This window comes from Rhinatrema bivittatum, chromosome 2, assembly GCF_901001135.1.
Source record: "Rhinatrema bivittatum chromosome 2, aRhiBiv1.1, whole genome shotgun sequence".
In the NCBI taxonomy this organism is placed as follows: domain Eukaryota; kingdom Metazoa; phylum Chordata; class Amphibia; order Gymnophiona; family Rhinatrematidae; genus Rhinatrema; species Rhinatrema bivittatum.
This window is the reverse complement of record NC_042616.1, coordinates 231,317,353-231,343,330: the sequence shown is the minus strand read 5'-3', so window position 1 is coordinate 231,343,330 and position 25,978 is coordinate 231,317,353. Positions and strand designations below refer to the sequence as shown.

At 43.7% G+C, this 25,978-nt stretch overlaps 1 protein-coding gene across 1 annotated transcript in view; it reads right to left on the bottom strand.

The window, feature by feature from the left end:
* KCNH8 (potassium voltage-gated channel subfamily H member 8) overlaps nucleotides 1-25,978 on the bottom strand; it is a 988,350-nt gene that overhangs the window by 260,813 nt on the left and 701,559 nt on the right. The window contains exon 11 of the mRNA XM_029589277.1: nucleotides 6,417-6,631. Coding sequence (XP_029445137.1) covers nucleotides 6,417-6,631 — 215 coding nt within the window. The remainder of the gene's footprint in view (nucleotides 1-6,416; nucleotides 6,632-25,978) is intronic.

Genomic DNA, 25,978 nt, shown 5'->3' with positions numbered 1-25,978 from the left:
TTCGGGGGCAGTCCGGGGGCGGGACCGAGGCCTCCGGCACAGCGGCTGTGCCGGGGGATGGTGCGCCAGCAGCTGGCCGGCACACACAAGCGTAAATACTTGAAACAAGGTGGGGGGGATTTAGGTAGGGCTGGGGGGGGGGGTTAGATAGGGGAAGGGAGAAGAAGGTGGGGGGAGCCCTAGGGGAGCCCTGATGGCTTTCCCCGTTCCCTCCAAGGCCGCTCCGATTTCCATTGCACACCCACATTGACACATACAAGCACCCTCCCTGACTCACATATACACCACACACATACAGAAGCACCTTCCCTGTCTCACATATACATCATACACATACAGAAGCACCCTCCCTGTCTCACATACACATTACACTCTCACAGAAGCACCTTGCTTTCAGACTTGCATGATTTTTCACTTTTACTAAAAGTGAAAGTGATGCTCCCAACCCTTAAATAAGAAAACCACATTCCTATTAGAAGGCGAAATGACATCCTTCCTTCAGGTTCAGGACAGCTACCCACACCGTATACCTTCACTTGTTTTATGCTTTCAGGCAATAAAGCAAGTGTCTTTCTTCAAATTATCAGTCGTATGATTATTCATGTGGGAGATATGGAACAGAAAGACATCCTATGTCAGCTTCCCTTTTAAATGGGAAGATTCCAGTCTTAGTCATTTAAAAATATACATTTTCTAAAGACTTAAAAACAAAACAAAACCCAAAACCATTTCAGATTGGAACTATTCTAGTCTTCATGCTTAAATTATGCTTAAAAAAAAAAAAAACCAAACCCCACCTGGCATCAGTATCTTAAATTTGTGATTTTTCTGAGATGAACATTTTAAATACTTTAATTTTTTTTTTTTGCTTTAGTATTTGTCTCTACCCACTTTAAGTTAAATTTTATTTTCCAGAAGAGGGATGCTTAAAATTCAGTAATTTCATCTTTCATCCAACTTTTCAAAAGTTGCACTACCAGCACAAAGGTTGAGGTATATGTATTATCACATTTCATTTTTTTAAAGTGGCAGATTCCTTTCTCACATACACACTACATACACCCACACAGAAGCTCCATTCCTTTCGCACATATACACACACACAGAAGCTCCATTCCTTTCTCTCATACACATCACATTCACCCACACAGAAGCTCCATTCCTTTCTCACATTACATACACACCACATACACCCACACAGAAATACACACACATACAGAAGGAAGATTGGCGCAGCCGGAGACTTCGGCCACGTGATCAACTAGATCCCCCGATAGGCCAATCTGCCCCTGGCGCTGGTGGCTTTCAGGCCCTACCATGTGACAAGGGCTACCGGTACCATTGGTTGGCCTCTGTCACATGGTAGGGGCTAAAGGTCATCGGAGCGGCCTTGGAGGGAACGGGAAAAGCCATCGGGGCTCCCCTAGGGCTCGGCGCACGCAAGGTGCGTGCATGTTATAAAATCGGGTGTACATTTGTGCGTGCCGGGTAGCACGCACAAATGTACCCCGCACGCGCTTCTTTTAAATAAGATCCTGCTTTAGGGGGAGGGAGAGGGGGAGAGAGAGAGAGACAGAGAGAGAGACTGACTGACTCTGGGGAGGCACACATATTTGTCAACTTTTATAAGAGGGGCCATTCTGAACTCGGGGTGAGGTTTTGGTGGTGGGCTAGGTTTTGGGGGGGCAATTTTACATGTACAGTGAGAGGTAAGAACAGCACAGTAGACATCAGTGAAGATTTTATGAGATTTGGAGTGATGAAAATTACACAAAGATGAGATTTGTACAATGTACTCTCGACGTAGCTTGATGCATGCTCTACTTAGTTGCTAAGCTGCTACCAAGCTAGTCGAGAGTACAATGTACAAATCTCATCTTTGTGTACCTTTCATCACTCCAACTCACATTAAATCTTCACTGATGTCTACTGTGCTGTTTGTACCTCTGACTGTGCATGTATAACTACTCCTCAAAACCTCGACCGCCAGCAAAACCTCACCCTGAGTTACTAGTTGCCCCTCTTACAGTGGTATAAATAGTTTACTTAAATGAGAACCTTATAAATAATCTCTCTCTCTCTCTCTCCCTCCCTCCCCTTAAAAGCAACTGCAATAAAGCCCTATCACACAGCTTTACATAAATGAAAAAGGTGTAGTTAAAACCATATGATAGAACTGTGAGCCCAGCCCACTTGACCAATATCCTCTCGTTTGCATCACACCAAACATTAGTGTTTTTTGCATATGAAAACGCCATATAGCATATTGATAAATGACCCCCTTAGCTGGATAAATGTCAGGATTTGAAAACACCCCGACATAGCCAGATCAGTTGTTATCTAGCTTAAATCTTATCCAACTAGTCCAGGGACATTCCAAGATGGGGCAGCATGATCTGAATAAATTAGTTGGATAACACTTATTTTCAGCACTATCAATATTTATTTATTTATTTATTTATTTTTAATTTTTATATACCGGAATTCCTGTATGCAATACAAATCAATCCGGTTTACAAGTAACGAAAAGGTTGCCCTGGTCTGGGAGGTTAGACTGGGGTTTTTTTACATAGAACATTGAACAATAACAATCAACCATTGAACATTATTACAAGGAACAGTGAAAGTAACAATAGTATTTAACAAACAAATATTATTATTATAACATTATTCGTGTTTTGAGCTGAGTGTGTGTGTTCACATTTTACAAGGAACTTTAGTAGCGTATATAGTCTGCAAGTAATCGGTTAAATAATATAATATGAAAAGGATGACTGTTAAATAGCTATTGCGAATAACCAAGTCCGTGTATGAAATTAAGTGTCAATGTGTTAGTGACACCTTGCAATGGTTGGATCTGAAAGACAGGAGGAGGTGCCTAGTTACACTCTGGGAATTGGAACGCTTGCCTGAAGAGCCAGGTTTTTAACCTTTTTTTGAACTCTGGTAGATTGGGTTCGAGTCTTATGTCTGGTGGGAGCGCATTCCATTGATGTGGTCCCGCAGTGGATAGTGCTCTTTTTCTTAGAGTTGATTTGGCGGGAGCTGCGACTAATGTGCCTTTGTAGGCGCTTCTGATGGGTCTGGCCGATGAGTGTAGGCGAAGTTGAGTTTGTAGAGATATAGGTGCGACGTTATGAATATAATGTAGTTGGATAAATGTAGAACATCTGGGAAGCAGTCTGCTTGATAAACTTATCCTGCTAACTTTTAGATAGCCAGGTATATTCAGTAACTTATATATTCCACTGAATATCCCAGCTAAGGCCTAGATTCATCATTCTGCTATATTTATAGCAGAATGATGAGCCGCGTGAAAAAAAGGGGCAGGGGGCGAAACTGTGCAGCCGGCCACATCACAGCGGTGCATTTTCGCCCACCGCGGTTGCAGCCAGGCCACACAGTTTGGCACCCATAGCGCCACGGGAGAAGGTGTAGTTATTTCCCGCGGTGTTGCCCACGATAATGTAGAAAACATTATCACCCACAGCACTGCTGGAAATAACTCTGCCCAAACACTACCCACACTCCTCCTCTTCCCCTAATTTGCATTCTACTGCCACGATACCGGCACATTGCAGTTTGATGAATGACCCGGTAAGTTAGCTGGATAAATTTATCTGGATAACTGACAGCCACCAAGCATCTTAATATGGACCTTTTTAATTGCTGCCAACCCTTTATGCAAATAAAAAAAACCCTGTGATGGCAGCAATGCAAATACTTTTACCCACATATCTTTAAAGGCATTTCTGGGGCAAGGTTTGGTTGTGAGAGAGAGTTACTTTCATGAGTATTTTTGAATAATCAAAACTTCTCATATGAAGTTTGCTAAAACAGAAAGGAGGCATACATTTGTGTGGGTGCTTTTTGTTGGGCAATAATCCATATAAAAGTTCCCATGTAGTTTTGCTTTGATTATTTTGGCAAACTCTACAGGTAAAATCTATCCATGGGGTTTGCCAAAATGCTGGTAGTATGATTATTGCCTCCTTAATATCCTATCAGATCAATATGCTTTTCTAAGCTTAAGTGTTTGAAGGCAGTCTTTGATTTTCTGTGTATTGTTATAGGAGTGTCTATTGGAGTTTGATTTTTGATTACACTTTTCAGCATGCTCAAAACAGTCTTGTTGGGAGATGAGCCACATCACAACTGAACCATGATTTTCTCTGTCTTTAACCCAAAGAATACATTTTTCTTTTAGTGGTAAACTCTGCCACCCTTGAGAAAACTGTTCAGTATGAAAGGGAAGACGTGCTATTTTTAGTACTGTTTGAGGAATAGATTCATGCTAATTAAATAGCCTGTCTGCAGAGATAGATTTCTAAGTCTTCCAATAAGCTATCTTTCTCTTGGCAATATGACATATATTGATGGTGCCCTGAATCAAAGATGAGAATGTTTGCTTTTTACACCATGTCTTTATTCTCCTGTGGGACTTCATTAAAGCTTGTGGAATGACACAGATGACATAAAAGTCCTATAACTGTTCATTGTGTCAGCCAAGTTATAAACAGTTTGATTTTTACAGGTGATCTAAGTCTAATTAATGATGACGCTAAAGTTAAGATAAACTCGCACCATTAAGAAATATATCAGTACAACTTGGACTACACAATTAAGAATTTAATTGTACAAAGAAAAAGTACTTTTTAATTGTGTTTCTAAGTTGTCACATATACACATAAGTTAGCCTACCTAAGATTACACAGATATTTTATAAACTGTGCAGCAGAAGCCATGCAGTTTATAAAATACATGTAGCTCAACTCCCTAACTTGTGCTCAAGATGTGCATTTATTTGAAATGAATTTATTTAATTTTTATTTTTAAAAGCTTATATCCCACACATATCTGTGTATTCATGGTTTCATTTGTGAACATATCTGGTATTCATGGTTTCTTTTGGGAATCCCCGAAACAAAGAAAAGATGCCCATGAATTTTAACACTAATTTTTGTCTCATCTGTTTGTTTCCTATTTGAGTCTAAAACATAGTTAGGTCTATGGTTATACTGAGCAAGCAGCAGGGACTAACTGGTAACTATAGTAATAAACACTTGCCTGTGTAATATAGGAACTGGGATGGTGCCAAGGCAAAAGACTTAGGGAAATAGACAAGATGGAGGACCAATTAATTTAATTTAAAGGGTCGAGGGTGGGTTTTAGGGGGTTTTAGTGTGCCGGCTCACGATTTTAACGATTTTCACGATATTTTAAACACCCAAACGGCAACAATACGATTCCCTCCCCCTCCCAGCCGAAATCGATCGTTAAGACGATCGAGGACACGATTCACATCTCTACAATCTATCCAAAGGAAAACTGAGCAGTAGTGTTAATAGAAATAGTCTTTACTGCTCCCCATGGTGCAAAAGAACCTGATCCCCTGCATGTTTAATGCTGGCCCTGATGTGTAAAAGCATTTTTAGTGTCTTGTCTTCAATCTGAGCTGACATCACAGTGTATCAGTGGAATTCCTTCACTCTAACAAATGTCAATGTCAAGACAGTGACTGCATATCATGAAATAGATAATGCAGGTTTTGCATATTGTAATGAAACTTATAATGTATTACCACGATTCAAAATAGGGACTGGCTTAACATCTATAACAAAGAGTTTGTTCAGTTTTCCTACGTATGATACATCCCTATTGGCTTTCGAAACTCCCTCCCTAGTGCTTCCAATCTTCTTCTGTGCACTACTTGTTGATCTATTCCTTTCGTTTTCCAGTTTCTTGGCCTTGGTTCCGCTGGCTAGGCTACCTCAGTCTGGCTTGAGCATATTTACATTTTTAGCCAAACTTAAATAATCAAGAAAATAAACCTCTAACTGGATCAGATTTACTTTCTTTCTTCCAATATTGCAAGTGCTTCTGATTTCTTTTGGCATCCAGGGAGATGTTCTAGGGTTTAGCTTTCTTCTTCCTTGCCTCAAGGATTTCATGTACTATCATTTTTATTTCATTTCCTGAGGCATAGTTCCTACCCTTTTCCTGGACTTCTCCCCATGGGCACCTTCATTCTGTTCCTCTTTTTTTCTTGCTTAACTTTAGTTGTCTTTGGGGCTATTCTCTGGCTTATTGTGTAGGTTATCCCCTTTAGCTTACTCTGTTTTGGTCATTAGTAGGTAAAGCCCATCACACCAAGATATTCAGGAACTCTGAATCATGATTCTTAAATTTAGTAAGTGTTTATTTTCATTTGTGAAAATCAACAAATAACTTTCTGCCAGAAAATTTGGTATGTCCTTAATTAGGGTAAATCACACCCTTTGTAGTTATTTGAAATAGGGATTATATGTTCATTGATATACAAGATGCTGATTCAAATTAAACTATAGTGCTATGCTACAAAATACAACATTAAAGCATAGGAAAACTGGAAAAATCGCTGCAACAAAGAGACTTACATCACTTTCATGGCCTTCTCGAAGATTATATGTGAGATCCTGTTGAATATCATCCACAAATTTGTGAGCATACTCTGGATAAAAGTCCAGAACTTCATAAAGTCCTTTAAGGATAATACATTGGAGGTCACAGTAGGTCAATGCCTTAACATCAGCATTTGTTTTAATAACTTGATCTTTAATTGATAGATTTGCTCCAATTAGATCTCCTTTCCCTGAAAGAAAATAGTGAAATTATCAGTTATCTAATATATATAGTTAAAAATTGGTTTCACTCATTCAACCAAAATCTGAATGTTTAACAGAGTTATCTTTGAAAATCTAACATAAAATCACCAAAATTGGCATGCTGAAAGAAAAGAATATCTTGAACAAGTTTAAAGAATAGAAACAGTAGGTCAATATTTTCAGAGAATAGATGTTCCTAAATAATCCTCATTGTTTTATTATGGAAGACAGGTAGAGGTTGTGGAGTGTTGATGACTGCTTTATTTCAAAACCCCTCTATTCCCCCACACCATTCCTCCAGCAGCTTAATCCAAAGCAAGACAGGCAGACAGAGACAGATAGGGACATAATGAAGCAGCTACAAGCTCTCCCTGGCTACATTTCCCCTCACACCACATTCATATCTCTATATGCCATATCCACACACACAACCATTTATTCCCTTACTTCCCCCACACACCCACTCCACACGATACTCATACATATACATATCCCTCTACTCACCTATTCACTTATACCCACCCACCCACCCACATATTTCCTACATGCATCCACATTCCAACACCCTACAGCATACACACATGCTACAGATTGCCCCACACACATACTCCTACCCCACACAACCACTATTCCACAGACAACCTAACGCCCCCTTATTCTCACACATACTTCCTGTATAGCCAAATACACAGTCTCTCTGCACACTTACATTCAGCCACTCAGTGCCCCAAACATAGCCTATATCTCCAACATATGACCCCCATACATCACTGTACACATCTTCCTGCATATACAACCCACATCTCACGCATATTCCCATACACTACTACACATCCTCCACAAATGTACACTTAACATACCCTTCCATACACACAAACCCATGCCCTCCACACATATTTGCATACACTCTCTCTTTCTTCTCATACCCTGATATTCACCTTTCCCACACATACCCATATGCACATACACTCATATACATACAAAAGCGCGCACACACAGAGTTACATATACAGGCAGATATAGACACAGAAAAGTAGACAATGCTGACTTCTCTTTTTCAGCAAGTTTCTCTTTTTTTAGGTAGTCAAGACTCAAAGGTTTGAAAATGTTGAAACAAGTAGAAAAACCATAAAGGTGAATTTTAAAGCCGTTGCAAGCACAAACATTTGTAGTTGCAAGTGCAAATAGTGATTATTCATGCTAGGGCTATTTTATAACCTTGCACATATTCACACAAGTACCAATACATAAATATCTTTGATCACATAAAAAAGGAGTAGAATAGGGGCAGGTCAGTAGCGTTCCGAGACAGTCAACATTTACACTCATAAATTCAAATTTTATAACCAGCGAACGCATCGCGCATAAGGCTGTTTGCAACCTGCGCAAATTTACCGTACTTCTGCTCTTTATCAGGTGCAAGTCAGAATAAAACTCTTCATAACAAAAAACTGACTGGGTGAGGAGTCTTGGTAAACTGGGGGTGTGCAGATTGAAGAACCATATGGGTCTGGATGACCTAGAGATAGACTGGACAAACTGGTAGACTAATTGGTAAAACTAGAAATTTCCTTCATGTGCGCATGCTATAAAATGTGCTCACTGGCACATGTAAAAGCCGACAAGTCCTTAACGAAAATATGCAAATAATAGCGGTGTGAATCGTGTGATCGATAGTCTTAATGATCGATTTTGGCTGGGGGGGGAGGGAAATCTTATCGTTGTGTTGTTGTTTTTTGTTTTTTTTAAATCGTTAAAAATCGTAAATCGGGGGAGGGCGGGAAAACCGGCACACCAAAAAAACCCTAAAACCCACCCCGAACCTTTAAAACAAATCCCCCACCCTCCCGAACCCCCCCAAAATGTTTTAAATTACCTGGGGTCCAGTGGGGGGGTCCCGGCGTGATCTCCCTCTCTCTGGCCACGACTGCGTTAAGAGAAATGGCACCGGTGGCCCTTTGCCCTTATCATGTGACAGGGCAAAGGTAGCGCCGGCGCCATTTTGGTTCCTGGCTCCCGACGTCACACATGCAGGAGATCGCCCCCGGACCCCCGCTGGACCCCCAGGGACTTTTGGCCAGCTTGGGGGGGCCTCCTGACCCCCACAAGACTTGCCAAAAGTCCAGCGGGGGTCCGGGAGCGACCTCCTGCACGCGGGCCGTATTGCCAATCTTCAAAATGGCGACGGTCGCCCGTATGACATAGTGAGGGCAAAGGTAGCGCCGGCGCCATTTTGAAGATTGGCAATACGATCCGCGTGCAGGAGGTCGCTCCCGGATCCCCGCTGGACTTTTGGCAAGTCTTGTGGGGGTCAGGAGGCCCCCCCAAGCTGGCCAAAAGTCCCTGGGGGTCCAGCAGGGGTCCGGGGGCGATCTCCTGCATGTGTGACGTCGGGAGCCAGGAACCAAAATGGCGCTGGCGCTACCTTTGCCCTGTCACATGATAAGGGCAAAGGGCCACCGGTGCCATTTCTCAACGCAGCCGTGGCCAGAGAGCTGGAGATCGCGTCGGGACCCCCCCACTGGACCCCAGGTAATTTAAAACATTTTGGGGGGGTTGGGGAGGGTGGGGGATTTGTTTTAAAGGTTCGGGGTGGGTTTTAGGGTTTTTTTGGTGTGCCGGTTTTCCCGCGCCCTATTTAACGATACAATACAAATGCCCCTGACGATAAATCGGGAGCATTTGTATTGTATCGTGCACTCTAACGATTTTGGACGATTTTAAAATTATCTGACGATAATTTTAATTGTTCAAAAACGATTCACATCCCTAGCAAATAACATTTCTTTGAGTAACTGCTTTAAATTAGGGTCACACATATGTGTGCTAGGCATATTTTATATAATGTGTGTGCACTTGTGTGGAAGATATAAAATTCTACCGCATGTGAGTTCACGCGTATATGAGCATGGGTGTGCACATTTTAAAGGGCTTCATGTGATCATCCGATTCCTATTCCATATAATGTAAGTACATAAATCAATCTATCAACCAGTCATTCAGTCTTTGAAATCATCTCCTTGCTTTTCTTTTATTCGCCATTTTTTTTTCATATCATCCCTGTCTCCACTGGCTATCAATCTACTTTCCTATTTAATAATAACTTTTATTAAACATATTCTGTATTTGATAGTCTTGCCGTACTGTAGTCTTGAGAAAACCTTACACTCCTACCTGAACTCTTCGAGGTCTATATTTATCTGCTGTTTGACTTGTCAAATTAGCTAGTGAATATATCTAGCTATCCTACAGTTAGCTGGATGAGATTATTTGGCTAACTGAATGGTGGGTCTATGGGATGACCAGATTTAACCAGATAACTTATCTGACTAACTCATAATATCAGAGATACCCCCTTGGATCTCCCCTGACTTATCCGGCCAAATTTTAGCTGAATAAGTATACAAATAATCACTTAGCCAGATAACTTCTGAGTTATTTGGTTAAATGCTTCTTGTTATGAACCTTTTCATTCCAAATCCATGTTTTCTTGTCATTCCTCTGCAAGGAAATTTTTACTTTAGGTCATTTTCATTTCTACTACACTAACAATGAAACAGACTACCAGTTTTAAATCCTATCTCCTTGCATATTTATCTAATACAGCTATCTATAATTTAGCAATTGTTCATTAAACCTATCACCAAAGTAATATCTTATTGGTTTGTTATGGGAGGCCAATTTTTAAAGCATTTTAGACAAAAATAATTCTACCCACATTAATCAGCTGTCTGAAAATTGTCTTCCTATAAGTTCATGTGTCTGTTGCGAGCAACGTGAGCATGAGCCCCTCTTGCCATGGCATAATTAATGCAACCTTGTGGGCAGGGCCTAGGGTCTGTGCCAACAGTGGACGAATGAGTCTTTGCATGAGCCAGGCTATGACAAGTCTAGGAGGCTGCGATCTTGGTAAGATCCGAAGAGTTGTACAAGACTAGAAACTGGAGCAAGGTTAAAGACTAGATAGGACAAGGCTGAAGACTGGAGCAAGGCTAAAGTCCAGATGGGTGAATTTTTGCTGAGGCAACGCTGGACTGTCAGAGGAGCCCTTTTATATGGCACGAAGCTGTAACATCATCCAAGGGTGCCACAGCTTTTCTAACCATGAGCCCTTTAAATGAACCAACTTTGGGCATGCATATGCCGAAGGGAAATTCTGGGGGCAGCAACCCTGGTGGCATCTTGCCGTATGTGCCATTTGGCAGCATCTTGTTGCTGCCGCTTGCTTCCTGCAAGCGGCAAAGAGTAACAGTACCCCCTCCTTTAATCCCCCTCCTCAAGTCTATTCTCTTCGACTTCTGAGGAAACATTTAAGGTACATCTTTACCATCTGAGAACTTGGGGACTTTAGCATGACACCTAGGAATTCTTTGGTCTTTGGACTGAGCTGGTGAAACATCAACTGGTTGATCCTGCTCTACAGACAAGGATTGTTTGGAGGGACCAGAACATGGCTTTTAGGTTTCAATGTCATTGTATTGAATGAGGACAGCCTCTGCTATTTTGGCAGTGGCCTCTACCCCCACAAAGATGGAGTTCAAAGGTTTGAAGTGAATAGCAAAATTGCAAGTCACTAGGGCTCCTAGTCATGTTCCATGGCATACATTGGAACAGGATATATACTGGATCGGTAAATTAGGTACTTCAGGCAAGATGACCTGGCTTGGAGCAGCTAAGGGTGAGGCAGTACAATGCTTTCAGCAGGATGGACCCAGTGGTTGATTCATAAGGTGCTCCAGTCAATAGATTGTTGATGGAGTCTAAGCCAGGGTAGCACAAGTACAAGAGGATTGTATGCCTTAGGTAACACATAGAACTGAAGATTTTCTTTGTTAGACCCTATCTGCATAGTGAAGGGCAAGATGGCCATGATCATGTGACTAGATAAGAGTTCTCCTAAAATGGAAGAGTTAACTCGAGGAAGAGTCAAGATGGTGGTAGGACAGCTACATTGGCGTAACAACAAATCTTGAATAAAATTGCCCCTGGCTCCGGTATCTATTTAAGCTTCAGTTTGAAATTAGTATTTCCTGAAGGTGAGGGACACAGGTATCATCAATTGTGAAGAGGAAGAAGGATGGTGAAAAACTGGCCTCTCAACTAGATTAGTTTCTTCAGAGTTTCATGGTCTGTCGGGGCATTGATTGACAAAATGTCCCTGGGCTGTGCAGTAAAGGCAGAGGTTATACTGTTTTCACCTTTGTTTTTCATTGACCGAAAGTCAGGTGCTACCCAATAGCATGGGTTTTTCGAAGGCAATAACCCTCAGCGATTCTGGGGTGGATGCCGAAATACTTAGGGGCTTGGGAATTACAAGAGTAGCCCAATGGGAGGTATTACTCTCTTGAGTTTGCTCTGGAAATGACAGATCTATTTGAATAGTCAAGGCAATAAATGCTTTTAGGGTTGGGAGAAGGTCTTGAGCTGCTAATTCATTTTTATTCTCTCGGATAAACCTTGTCAAAAAATGGTGGTTTGGTTATCTTTACCCTAACCGAGTTCAGAAGCTAGGGTACAAAATTCTACTGCATACTCACCAACTGAGCGAGTGCCTTGATGAATATGAAAAAGTTCTGTGGCAGCAGTCATGGCACGCCCGGGTTGGTCAAAGATCAGGCAAAATTGTTGTGTGAAATTATCCAAGTTCCTGAGAAGTACGTCAACTTGTTCCCACAAGGGAGAAGCCCAGGCGAGAGTGGGACCATCTAACAGGGAAAGGATATACGTAATCTTGACATGATCAGAAAAAAACATGCCAGCTGTAACTCAAAATGCATCTTGAAGACATTGTGGAGCCCCCTGCATCCCTTGGGGTCCCCACTATACTTCGGAGATGGTGGAAGATGTATTATGAATTCCACAGTATGGATGGATGCTGGTGCAGGATTCACCAGATCTGGTACTGGTTCTGAGGCCAGACGATGGGCTTGTATCACATTTAAGCACTGAGACAAGGTCTGTAGTAACCCATTTACTTGATTTTATTTATTTTATTTAAAAAATGTATAAATCGCTTTATAGATCTTACACCTTCACTCTCCAGCCCTGACGTGGGATCCGTTTTTAAGTACGGGGGAGGAGGATTAGGGGGGAGGGAGGGTGGGAAGGGAGATTTTTCATTCAGGGGGAGGGTGGGGTCCAGACCATTTTTTTTGCAATCTAGGGGGGGGGGGGGAGGCTGTTGCTGTCACTTAGAAGGGTTGGAGTGGGGAAAGGGGCTGTTAATGTCACTTAGGGGTGGAAAGTGAGAGGTATGGCAGCAGGGGATATCTCTGCCACTTGGAAGGATAGGAGTGGGGGTATGGCATTGGGGGGATCTCTGTTACTTGGGGGTGGGGGGTATGACATCAGAGAGCAGGGGCCACATTTTTTTGTATTAGCTTTGGGAAGGGGAGAAGGGGTGCTGGGGCAATCACCGTGCAGTTCATTTTTTAAATTGTTAACCTTTTGTGGTAGTCAGGTCCACCTCAACTGGCAGCCCTGGATTGAGACGGGGTCAGAACCGACCCCTGCTCAACTTCCCTGTTTGCCGCGATTTTTTTCCTGCCACTTTAAAACTATGGCGGGAGCCTAAGGACATGCGTTAAAGTCCCAGGCCTCCGGCCACACATTTAATGCATTTGAAATAGGTGTTGTTATGTCATCATTGCTGACCACCTTCTCATTCAGCTGTGATAAAATATTTACATCTAATTGACTAGTAATGCCCTTCTTTACATGCAGTTGCATTATCCATGCATGGAAATCATATGCAAAGAAGTTTATGAAAATAGGGGAAAATATCTGGACGGAGAGATGCAAAATATTGCATGATATAATGCATGTTAGAGCACTAACATGGCTTGATTCATCACCCCTTTAGATAGATAGCTTGGGTCCCGGGGTACCCTCTAGTCATGACCTTGCCCCAATCACATGGAGAGGCTGTTTATCGGGCACCTTGGCCCTTTAATTTTCCCACAGGAAACATATCTGGCTATGTCAAGGTTGGTTAGACTGGAGGAATTTTCAAATCCTAGTGCTTGACTGGTTAGGTGCAAACTTAAGAGTCTCATTCACAAAGCTGTGTTAGACCATTTGCTATGCAGAAAACATTTTTCATGGGGTAAATGGCCTAAAATGAGGCAAATGCAAAATATTTCAAATAATTTGTTTTATTCCAAGTCAGGCATTGTGCATAGTTAAAAAAGCTATTAACATGTAAATGCATGATAATGAGCTAATTACTACCCTAAACTATGCTAATCAAATAACATGGCTTGCTGAAACATTCTCAAGCACTGTTATTTGACTTGAAATTAGCTACAATTCAGGAGCTGAAGCTAATTTCTCACAGGTGCATCGCACATTAATGCATATCCCGAGGTACTTGCAACCTAAGTTTAAAGGGGCCTCTCTGCCCCAAGAGCATTCTCCTACCACCAGTTGTAAAAGCCCCTGGGGTCTGCTTAGACCCCCTCTCCTATACACACCCACCACCCTTGCAGGTGGCCCATAGTTGTTAAAAAATGTATAAAAAGAATTTAGTGAGAAAGGAGGAAGCCCCACCTCACACCTCCTCATCCCCACCCTTTTATTGAAAAAATCTGGACTCCAGAGACCGTGACCCACTCCCCCAGCTTAGGCTCCCGGACCTCCTTTTTTTGAAAAAACATGGCCCTGGTGGTCCAGTGGAACACCCAATTACCAACTTTCCTGGACACCTCTGGTGGCCCAGTGATCCCTTGTCCCTCATCCTAGCTTACTCCAGCTCCTCTTCTTGCATGCAGAATGCGCATTGGTGGTACACTGGATGCCCAGATTGCTCCCTAGGGTTCGGGCCTGGCTGGTGATAATTTTCCAAAATAGCACTGCCCGGTCTTTTCCCTCAGGGAAAAATACCATGGCTTAGTGAATGATCCATTTAGTTGACCAAATGTGTTACATATGAACCTCAACCTGTATAGATTGCATTTTCAATGCAACATATATTCTTTTTCATGAAAAAAGTGCCCACAGAAAAAGCAGATGCAAATATCTGTGGGTAATTTGTACCTGTGGCAAGTTATAAGTGACCATAAACATATACTTGCACTTTGAAAACTGGTGCAAGATCCATAGCTACACACTTTATCCTGATGTGAACAGTTTGAAAATCACCACCCTCAATAAAGAGAACATGGAAAACAGCAATATGCTTTCAAATGTATTCTAAATTTGTCACTGCATTATGGTAAGAAGAATACTAAAGATGTAAAACCTTTTTCAATACAGGTTCATCAAACAAGAAATTCTGTATCGCTCCATGATAAGATCATACATTGAGTACTGTGTGCAATTCTGGTCACCACATCTCAAAAAAGATATAGTTGCAGTGAAAAAGGTACAGAGAAGGGTGACCAAAATGATAAAGGGGCTAGAACAACTCTCCTATGAGGAAAGGCTAAAGAGGTTAGGGTTGTTCATCTTGGAGAAGAGATGAATGAGGGATATGATAGACATCTTTAAAATCTTGAGAGGACTAGAATGGGTAAATGTGAATTGGTTATTTACTCTTTTGGATAATAAGGATTAGAAGGTACTCCATGAAGTTAGCAAGTAGCACATTTTTCACTCAACGTACAATTAAGCTCTGGAATTTGCTGCCAGAGGATGTGGTTAGTCCAGTTAGTGTAGCTGGGTTTAAAAAAGGTTTGGATGAGTTCTTGGAGGAAAAGTCCATTAATTGCTATTAATCAGGAAATAGCCACTGCTATTACTGGCTTCAGTAGCATGCGATCTACTTAATGTTTGGGTACTTGCCAGGTACTTGTAGCCTGCATTGACCACTGTTGGAAACAGGATGCTGGGCTTGATGGACCCTTGGCTAACCCAGTATGGCAATTTCTTATGTTCAGAAACATTTCAAAGATTCAGTGAATGGGTTCATCAAATTGTTTTCTAGAAATCCTAATCAAATTAGAAAAAATATTCTTTCAAGTTTAAATAATTTGAGACAGATTTCTTATTTGCATTTTTTGAAAACCTAGGGATGGTAACTTCTAAACTGGTGTGTGGGACACATATGTGCGCACATTCATTGGCCCGCATCCAGGATGCAGCCATTTTTTAACAAATGTGTGCATATGCGTGCATGTATAAAATAGCCTGCCCACGCGCACATGTGCATGCAATTTTAAGTGAACGTTGCCTGTGCATGCAAATGCCGCTTCTAATATGTAAGTGGGATAATTTTAATAGATGCACACTGACACCATTACCAGTTTTTCCAGTTCATTCCCAGTTTGCCCAGGTAAGGGATAGGACTTCCAAAGCCCCCTAGTTTAATAGCCACCCTTCTCCCCTGCTAGCCCCGACCTTTAAAATCCCACTGATCTACCTAGAATTTTTTGTTTTACAACTTACACATCATCCATAGCATGAGTAAAGTTACGCAGTAGGGGACCTTGGTGTGCGTATATGTGTGTAAGTTGAAATCCAGGAATGCCAATACCCTGCCCAGACCATGTCCACACTCTACCCCTTTTTTGGAGCTTTTCATTTTTGCATGCAGTGAGAGATATGCACGTACTCAGGCAACTTTTAAAATCTGCTCAGTGTGTGTATCTCCCAGTTTTGGTGTGCAACAGACTTTGAAAATTCACCTGTAAAGATGTGGCCTGATGGCTCAGTGTTATGCCGGTCAGCCGAGGAGGCCGACCAAGCTTACCCCTTCCAGCTTCAGTCCGACGCGCTCCAGACCCCCGGGGGCTACCACAATGTCGAAAGGCCTACCCCTGCGCTCGGGACGCTGTCACAGTGGAAGCCCCACCCCTGACATCCTCTAGACGCATGCCGCGAAGCCAGCCTTTGTTTTAAAGAAATCAGCACAGGAAGGCCAGCCTACCACCACTGGTCTACGCCCCTTCCTGGAGGTATTTAACCTGACCTTGTTTGCTATCTCATCGAGTTAGCAAGGATCATGAATGGATTGGAACGCCTCCGGTCTGTGCTACTCTGCTGCTTCCTTGCTGCCGCTGGAAGCTCTTTCCGCCCTTTGGGGTATTCTCTAACCTGGGTACCGGCTCCTCGGGGGCCCTTTGCTTTCTTTCAGGTGCCTTACTGGGATCAGGTACTCGCTCCTCGAGGGCCTGCTCTCCCTGTCTCAGTGCCTGTAACCATCTACTTCTGCCTACTGGAATCGCTACCACACAGCTACTATCTTAGTGAGTAATCTAACTTCTCAGTCTGTCTCTCTACAGCTCTGCTGCATTGCAAACCTGCAACCGGACTTCCCTAACCACCTCTGGAGATGGGTCTCCTCTGTGGAGGATCCTTGGACTGCTATCTCTGGATTGCCTCACTACTGCCACCTCTGGTGGAACTCATCAGCTGTTTAATAAAAGACACATCTCTGTGTTTGTGCATCCTGAGTCTAGCCTGGTACTGTGGTCCCTCACAGAGCTCCTCTCTGTGGGCGTGGTCATCTCCACAGTACCCCGAGAATCCACTCAAACACCTCTAAACCATAACACTCAGTGGCAGCACTGTGCACTACCATGTGATACTTTCATGGTCGATCCTATAGTCAGGTCTTCTGTGCTCTGGTGAAGAATAGCCATGGGCACTTGGTCGCCAGATTTAAAGCCCCACGAGCTGGGTAGTACCAATTCACCAGAGACCAATGACAAATACTCCATGACACCCTCAGAAGAGTGGGTGAAACTTTGTATAAGGGAATTGCACAAGTATTTTCAAAGCAAACTTGTGCACATACATTCACCTTAAAAATACTTGTTAAAGTCTGTGAACAATGTACATTCAGACTTTCTCACTATGCATGCTGTTTGAAATTTGCCCTCTAAGAAGTCCAAGCTAAATGCATACTTTTGAATATATACAGTAATTATCCAACTAAATTTTAGCTGGATAAATCATTATCCAGCTATAATTTAGCTAGATAAAAATGAGGTATTCCAGGGATATGCCAGGGCAGAGCTAGTTAACCAGCCAACTTAGCAAATATTAAACTGTATCTAGCTAAGTTAGCCAAATAACATTAGGCCTGCTTCAGAGCCAGATAACTTTAGACTTAACTGACTATATACAAAAGAATACAACCAGTTAAGTGACCCTGTGGCCTGATTCCTATTCCCCCACTCAAGGCATAAAAAAATTGGCCCTGTCTGGCTGAGCTCCCCCATCCCTCCAAACCCTTCTAAGTAGACTTTAAAAATAAAAATGTCATGGTTAGCTGGTGGCCTCCCCTTCTCTTCCTGCTCTCTCATTGCTTTGGCAAAAATTATAAATCAATGCCCTTTCTCTCCCTTTCTCCATCCCTTCCCCCACCCCAACTATAACTTTCTCTCAATCCTGGTATCTTCACAAAGCCCTTTCTTCTATTGGGATCCAGATAGGAATGTACTGATTAGCTGATTAGGTTTAAAACTATCCGACACAACTTTTTTCGATGCCTTTTCAGCTACTTCTTTAGAAAACCATGGCGGCATCTTTTTCTTCTTTTATTTAATTTTCTAATAAAAGGTTTAGTTGCCATCAGTGGCTTAGCCATGAGTGGGCTGTGGTCCACCCACTTTGTGCTCAGGCCTACCCAATTAGCTTTGCCCTGCTCCAAGAAGAGGAAGCCCGTTGCAGGACCATCATGGAGCTCATCCTGAGCGGCCTGAGAAGCCCCATCGCAAAGACGTCACAGAGCTCATTCCGTGCAGCACAAGAAGAAGAGGTCTGATGCAGGCCCATCGCAGAGCTCATCCTGCACATCCCAAGAAGGTCCATCATAGGGCCAACGCAGAGCTCATTGTGTGGCTCAAGAAGAAGCAGCCCAACACAGGACCATCGTGGAGATCATCCTGCATGGCCCAAGAAGAAGAGGGCAGTCACAGGGCTGTCACAAAGTTGATTGCATGCAGCCTCAGAAGAGGAGGCCCAGTGCAGCAAGAAGGCCCAAGAAAGAGGAAGAGACCTGACAGTGTGTGGGAGTGAAAAGCCTGTGTGTGTATGTGTGAGAGAGAGCACAGGAGTGAGAAGTGTGTGTGTATGTGTGTGTGTGTGTGTGTGTGAGAGAGAGAAAGCATAAAGTGAGAAGCCTGTGTGAGAGAGAACATGGGAGTGAGAAGCCTGTGTATGTGTATGCATGAGAGAGAGCATGGGCTTGAGAAGCCTGTGTGTATGTGTGAGAAAGAGCATGGGAGTGAGAAGCTTGTATGTGTGAGAGAGAGCATTAGAGTCAGAAGCTTTTGTGATATGTGTGAGAGGAAGCATGGGAGTAGGAAGCCTGTGTGTGTGTGCTTTTGTGAGAGAGAGAGAGACATGGGAGAGAGAAGCCTGTGTGTCATGTATGTATGAGTGTTGTGATCTGCTATGCTGATGGGAGGAGCAAGCAGATGAGAGTAGCAATCTGATAGGATCTACTCCTCCAGAGGGGAGGAGTTAGCAATCTGGAGTTAGCAATCTGTTGTGATCTGTTCTGCTGATGGGAGGAGCAAGCAGATGGAAGTAGCAATCTGATAGGATCTACTCCTCCAGAGGGGAGGAGTTAGCAATCTGGAGTTAGCAATCTGTTGTGATCTGTTATGCTGATGAGAGGAGCAAGCAGATGGGAGTAGCAATCTGATAGGATCTACTCCTCCAGAGGGAAGGAGTTAACAATCTGTTACGGATCTGCTAGGGAATTGGCAATTTGTTATGATATAGACTGCTGAGTTGGCAATCTGTACCAGCGGACTGCGAGATAGGGTGCTCAGCTGGACAGGAATGTAAATAGGTGAATCCTTGGGCCGATGGCAGATGACAGCGCCCCCAGGAGGATCTCCTGAGAGGGACCACTGGCTAGGCTTGAGTATGGAGACAGACACAGATAGTTCTTTTATTAGACAGGTAGTAGAACCACCAGAGGTGGCAGTAGTGAGCTGATATGCCCAGCAGGGCTGAAGTTCCTCAGATACTGGGACTGCGATCCCAGGGTTGCAGAGCTGTAAAGAGACAGTAGATAGTGAATAGACAGGGTATGCTGTTATATATAGCCAGATGATAACTCACATAAGGTCTTGAGAAAGCTCAGTAGCTGGAAAGGGTTAGGCGCGAGTACCTGTTTCCAGGGAAAGCTCTGAGAGAGTGGTGGTAACTCACAATAGTCTGTATCTGTAATAGCTTCCAGGCAGTGGAGAATCTTCAGAGTGTTCAGGAACATGGGCCCTTGAGGAGCGAGTACCGGTTCCTATCGGTAATCTGAAATAGTAATTCATAATGTCCATATCTGTGATCGCTTCCAGGCAATAAAGAATCTTCAGAGGATTTAGGAACATGGGCCCTTGAGGAGCGAGTACCCCTGGTAAGTCCGAGGAGGCAGAATTGCGTAGAGAGAAGCAGGTCCAGATGAATCCCTGCAATCAATCCTTGCTAACTCAATCTGTTAGCGAAAGTAAAGACCTTTTATGTTGGAAGCGGATGACATCAATACAGGGGAACGCCCCTGAGGTTCGCACCCTTGCTGGTACATAATTCGGAGCATGCGCGTGCCCTATGTCATCAGGAACATGGCGGATCCGCAGTTCGAGCCAGCCCGAGGACGCCGGGGGAGAAGCGGCATGGAGACGCCGCGGCAGCAAGCCGTCCATCAGGCCTGGAGGGAGTCGCCACATAGGTAGAGAGGGTGGAACGAGGGCGAATAGCAAGCACGAATGCAACAGTACCCCCCTTCAAAGGGCGATCTCCTCTTCGGGGACCAGGCTTAGTTTATAAAGGATGCATGAGGTGGAACTGATGAAGCATCACTTTATCCAAGATATTGGTCTGAGGCTCCCAAGTGATCAATCGGGGCCGAAGCCTTCCCAATCAGAAGGTATTCAAAGTTTTTGCATCTGTAACGAAAATCCAGAATCTCTTGATCTTAATTTCTATATCGTATACTGTATAGATGACAGGTGGATCTTGAGATGTGGAAGAATCTCGTAGAGTGTATAGATGATATCAGCAGCAATGGATGGAGCTGCTGTAAACGTCACTGAGGGATTCAGTGGAAGTGGTGGGGTAGAAGAACATCGAAGGCCCACTTCAAGTTGTGATGCAATAATGGATCTTCAAATTTGATGAATGGACTCCTCAGGTCTTCCACAAGACGTCTGAGAATAAGGTTGCCTCCTGCCCCTGAGTCCTCCAGGGCAGGGGTCCGAACCGTCACTGGTTCAGGGATCACAGAGACTGCACAAGAGAGTGGAGGAGATATCACTGTACAGCCCAAGAACAGTCCTCCTGCGGGACTCAGGCCCATCTGTTTCCCGGACGAATAGGGCATTCAGAGACATCATGGCCTGGCTGACCACAGTACATGCTCCGGCCATTTTTCCTCCGAAATCTTCTCTCCTTTGAGGTCAAGTGACCATGACCAGGTTCCTTCGGTTCCTTTTTACCCACAGCAGGAATTGCTGGACCCATCCGTAGTGCAGGGGCACTGGCCTGTTTCAACCCAGGTAACACCTTAGGCCGGAGTTCCTTCACCTTGTCTCGGTGCCGACAGTCAATCCAAATAGCTAAGGCTATCAATTCTTCCAGCGAGTCAGGTGTCTGACGATTGGCCAGCTCGTCTCTCACGTGGGTATCCAGGCCTCTGCAGAAGAGAATCTTAAGACATTTGGGGTCCCAGCGAAGTTCCCCTGTAAGAGTCTTAAATTCTATGGCAAATCAGCCAGGGATCTGTTGCCTTTCTTCAAGTCCACTAAAGCAAACCCGGCAACAGACATACGAGCAGGGTCATCAAAAACGGATTTAAACAAGTCCATAAATCCTTCTATGTCCTGCAAAATAGGGTCCTTGCATTCACACAAGATAGATGCCCACGACAAGGCTCTCCCATGCAAGTATGACAGGATGTAGCTGGTCTTAGGGAGGCCTGTAGGAAACAATGAAGGTTGTAAAGTGAAATGTAAGCTGCCCTGGTTCAAAAAGCCCCGAGTCTTCTGGAGTTCTCCGGAGAATCGAATAGGCGCTGCCAGTGGAAGAGCAGTCTTTAAAGTTACCTCCTGTAACTGATCTTCTTGTGTAGAAGCTGTGCCTTGTATCTTCTGTGTATGAAACTGATGAAATGCTGCAATAAGTTTCTCCAGGGTCTCTTGCTGTTCTGAGATGCGTTGAGCCAGGCCCGGTATAGCCTGCAAAGCGGAGAGGTGTGCCGGGTCCATGGGTTACTGACATCCAATACCTTAAGCTGGATCCCCAGGAGTACTGCTTCTCCAATTTTAAAGCCAGATTCACTAGAGTTAGCAATCTGTTGTGATCTGCTATGCTGATTGGAGGAGCAAGCAGATGAGAGTAGCAATCTGATAGGATCTACTCCTCCAGAGGGGAGGAGTTAGTAATCTGTTACAGATCTGCTAACGAGTTAGCAATCTGTTGTGATCTGCTATGCTGATGGGAAGAGCAAGCAGATGGGAGTCGCAATCTGATAGGATCTACTCCTCCAGAGAGGAAGAGTTAGCAATCTGTTACGGATCTGCTAGGGAATTGGCAATCTGTTATGATATAGACTGCTGAGTTGGCAATCTGTACCAGCGGAGTGCTAGAGAGGGTGCTCAGCTGGACAGGAATGTAAATAGGTGAATCCTTGGGCCGATGGCAGATGACAGCGCCCCCAGGAGGATCTCCTGAGAGGGACCACTGGCTAGGCTTGAGTATGGAGACAGACACAGATAGTTCTTTTATTTATTTATTAGACAGGTAGTAGAAACACCAGAGGTGGCAGTAGTGTGCTGAGATGCCCGGCAGGGCTGAAGTCCCTCAGATACTGGAACTGCGATCCCAGGGTTGCAGAGCTGTAAAGAGACTGTAGATAGTGAAAAGGCAGAGTATGCTGTTATACATAGCCAGTACTTAGATGATAACTCACATAAGATCTTGAGAAAGATCAGTAGCTGGAAAGGGTTAGGAGCGAGTACCTGGTTCCAGGGAAAGCTCTGAGAGAGCGGTGGTAGCTCACAATAGTCTGTATTTGTAATAGCTTCCAGGCAGTGGAGAATCTTCAGAGTGTTCAGGAACATGGGCCCTCGAGGAGCGAGTACCGGTTCCTATCTGTAATCTGAAATAGTAACTCACAATGTCCGTATCTGCGATCGCTTCCAGGCAATAGAGAATCTTCAGAGGGTTTAGGAACATGGGCCCACGAGGAGCGAGTACCTGTTCCTATCTGCAATCTGAAATAGAGAAAAGAGAGCAAGTCCCCCGAGGAGCGGGTACCCCTGGTAAGTCCGAGGAGGCAGAGTTACGTAGAGAAAAGCGGGTCCAGATGAATCCCTGCAATCAATCCTTGCTAATTCAATCTGTTAGCGAAAGTAAAGACCTTTTATGTTGGAAGCGGATGATGTCAATTCAGGGGGACGCCCCTGAGGTTTGCGCCCTTGCTGGTACATACTTTGGAGCACGCGCATGCGCGTGCCCTACGTCATCAGGAACATGGCAGATCCACAGCATTGAGCCAGCCCAGGGATGCTGGGGAGAAGTGGCATGGAGATGCCGCGGCAGCAAGCCGTCCATCAGGCCTGGAGGGAGTCACCACATAGGTTGAGCGAGGGCCACATAAGTGGAGCGAGGGCGAATAGCAGGCACGAACGCAACAATGAGCGAGAAAGAGAGCATGTGGGAGTGAGCCTGAATGTGTTTTGAGAGAGAGAGCATGTGGAGTGGAGACCCTGTGTATGTATGAAAGAGAGAGCGCATATAGGCATGGAGCACCTGTGTGGGTTTGAGGGAGAGAGTGAGCAGGTGGGTGTGAGATCTTGAGGATGTGAAAGACAACCAGCATGTAGGAGTGGGAGCCTACATGTGAGAGTCAGAATGAAAAGTGAGAACCTGTGTGGGGGGGAGTGGAAACCTGAGTGTGAGAGAGAGTATATGATAGTGAGAGCCTGCATGTGAGAGTGGGAGCTTGGGTAAGAGAGACTGTGTGGTAGAAGGAGCCTGTTTGAGGGTGGAAGGAAAGAAGACAGGAGAAGAGAGAACAAACAGAAAGAATAAAAGAGACCTTGAAAAAGGAATTAGGAAAAAACAGACAAAGGGTAAAAAGAGACTGAGACCAACCAATTAGAAAAATAAGATCAGACAACAAAAGTAAAAAAAAATATTTTGACTTTCAGTGATTGAAACATGCCATCTTTGGGAATGTGCATTTCTTATATTTTTGTGTTTTACTTTTTCTTCAGTATTCCACTATTCACAGAGTCTGGTTTCTTGGGTTTTCCATTTCAGTCTTGTCTGCATGTTTCTGTTTGTAATTTGTAGTCTCTTATTCTGTATTAGGTAAGTGTTTGTGCTGCATATGTGTGATAGAGGTGCAGCATTTCGGTAGCTTTTAGTTTCTCTGTAAGGATTTGTAGCAGTCTGACTTGTTTTCCGAGTAGGTGGTGTATTTGTTTCTAGGTTAATGGTATAATGTTTGACTTGCTGCCTTTTCATAGATATGGTTGCTGCTGTTTGAGACCTGACAGTTACTGCTGTTATGGTATGATATGACAAGTTTCAAGATTGTTTTTCATTCTATTTTTGTAGGGGTCTGTGTTACTTCATAAAGTGCTTGGCAGTGGAGGGAGTTTCTTTTCTGTTACTGAGATTCACTAGAATCTGAATATATATTTTTTGCATGTTGGGTTATAGTATGAACAATCCTAGTTCTGCTCTGCATCCATTGCAAATAAGTTCTTATGATTCTTATGATTATTGCTGTTTTATTGTAGTTATGATATACTCTGCATTTTAGGAAAGAGGAGAGGATTCATTAAAGAATACATTGATATTTATTTTTTTATGTGATTGGATCTGATGTTTCTGTGAAGTGTTCTTTGTTTAAATTTTAGATTTATTTATTTATTTATTTATTTAAACATTTTTATATACCGGCATTCATTGTGGACATCATGTCGGTTTACAGTTAACAGGTTAAGTTTGGAAATTACATTTTAACAGGGAAGTCAAAACTGGGAGAGGGGGAAACGATAGGCAGTTAAGAAAAGACAGGGTAAACAAACAAGGTACCTCGCGGAGAGGAGATGGAGTAAAACAAACATAGTTCCTCAATATGAGAAGTAGGGAGTAGACGTATTGTGGTCTACATTGGCACGGATTGCCAATGTAGACCACCAATGCCAATCTAGATGATATTGTTGTATATTTCTAAACTGCAATGTATATAAAATAAATTAATGCAGATCAATAAGCTATTTTTAATGTTAGTAAGTGCTTGAATCAAAATATTTTAAAGCGTCACTCATGATGCATGATGGCTATTGAAGACTACAAAGAAATCCATTGTCAGGTGTACTGTAAGGCATTATTTATTGATAAGAGTACAATTAGTAGGGCTCCAACCTATATGCCTACTGCCCACCCATGTTAACCTTGGCCCCCCCCCAAAAAAAAAATCAGTTCAGGCTACGTCTCTGTTTGTCATATAATATCTCCTTCTTGTTTTGCCCACTTCTACTTCTCCTCGATTTTCCCATCAGCTAAAGACTCCTTGATGTATGTAGCAGTGATAAAGACACATCAGGCAGGATTCGTGGTGAAGCGTGTCCCCGGAAAGCTCACCTCTCTCCTCCTTCCCCGGGGCTCCTTTTATTGTCCATAATTCCATCATAAAGCATGGCATGCAGATTTGTCATAACCTCATTGGGTCTTTGCAAATACATACATCATTCATTGGATGTTTAAAGCGACATACCATAAATATCCTTCCTGGCCTTTATGCTGACTACGCGTAAGCTAGCAAGCCAGGAGGGGAAAAGTTCATAACTGGACATTGAAGCAGTTTAATTAAGCTGTGTTAAACTAGCTGACTATGTGTGAGGAAGTAGGCACCGAGCAGTTTCGGTTTGAAACAGTGAGATCTATTCCTGGGGCAGGCCTTTCTGGAGTAGGTTGTTTATGAGACAGGTTTCCTGTCTCAGGGGCAGAAGGAAGCTTGCACAATTTGCTGTCTCCAGTGAATGCCGGAGAAAGAGGAGACTTAGAGTTAACCCCTGAGATACTCCTTCAGGGGCTAAGCATACGATCCCACAGATATAGATCCCCATTTTAGCAAAGTTAGGAGGTCATTTTCCAACGGTATCCCTTTTCGCGTGCGATAGCTAAATCAGGGCAGGAGTCGGGGCGATGGCGGGATGGATGCCGCGGAAACTTTGCTGATGGCGAAAGGTAAGACTCCTTATCGCCACCTGTATCGCGCCCAATAGTACCACCTTTCATGGTGGCGCTACTGGGTGCGAAAGCCGGCAGCGATAACACCGCGGTGGTGCGATCGCTGCCAGCTTTTGCAGGCCCGCCCCCTGCTTCATCCCCCCGCCCCCCCATTACTGCCGATTCTCTAAGGTCTG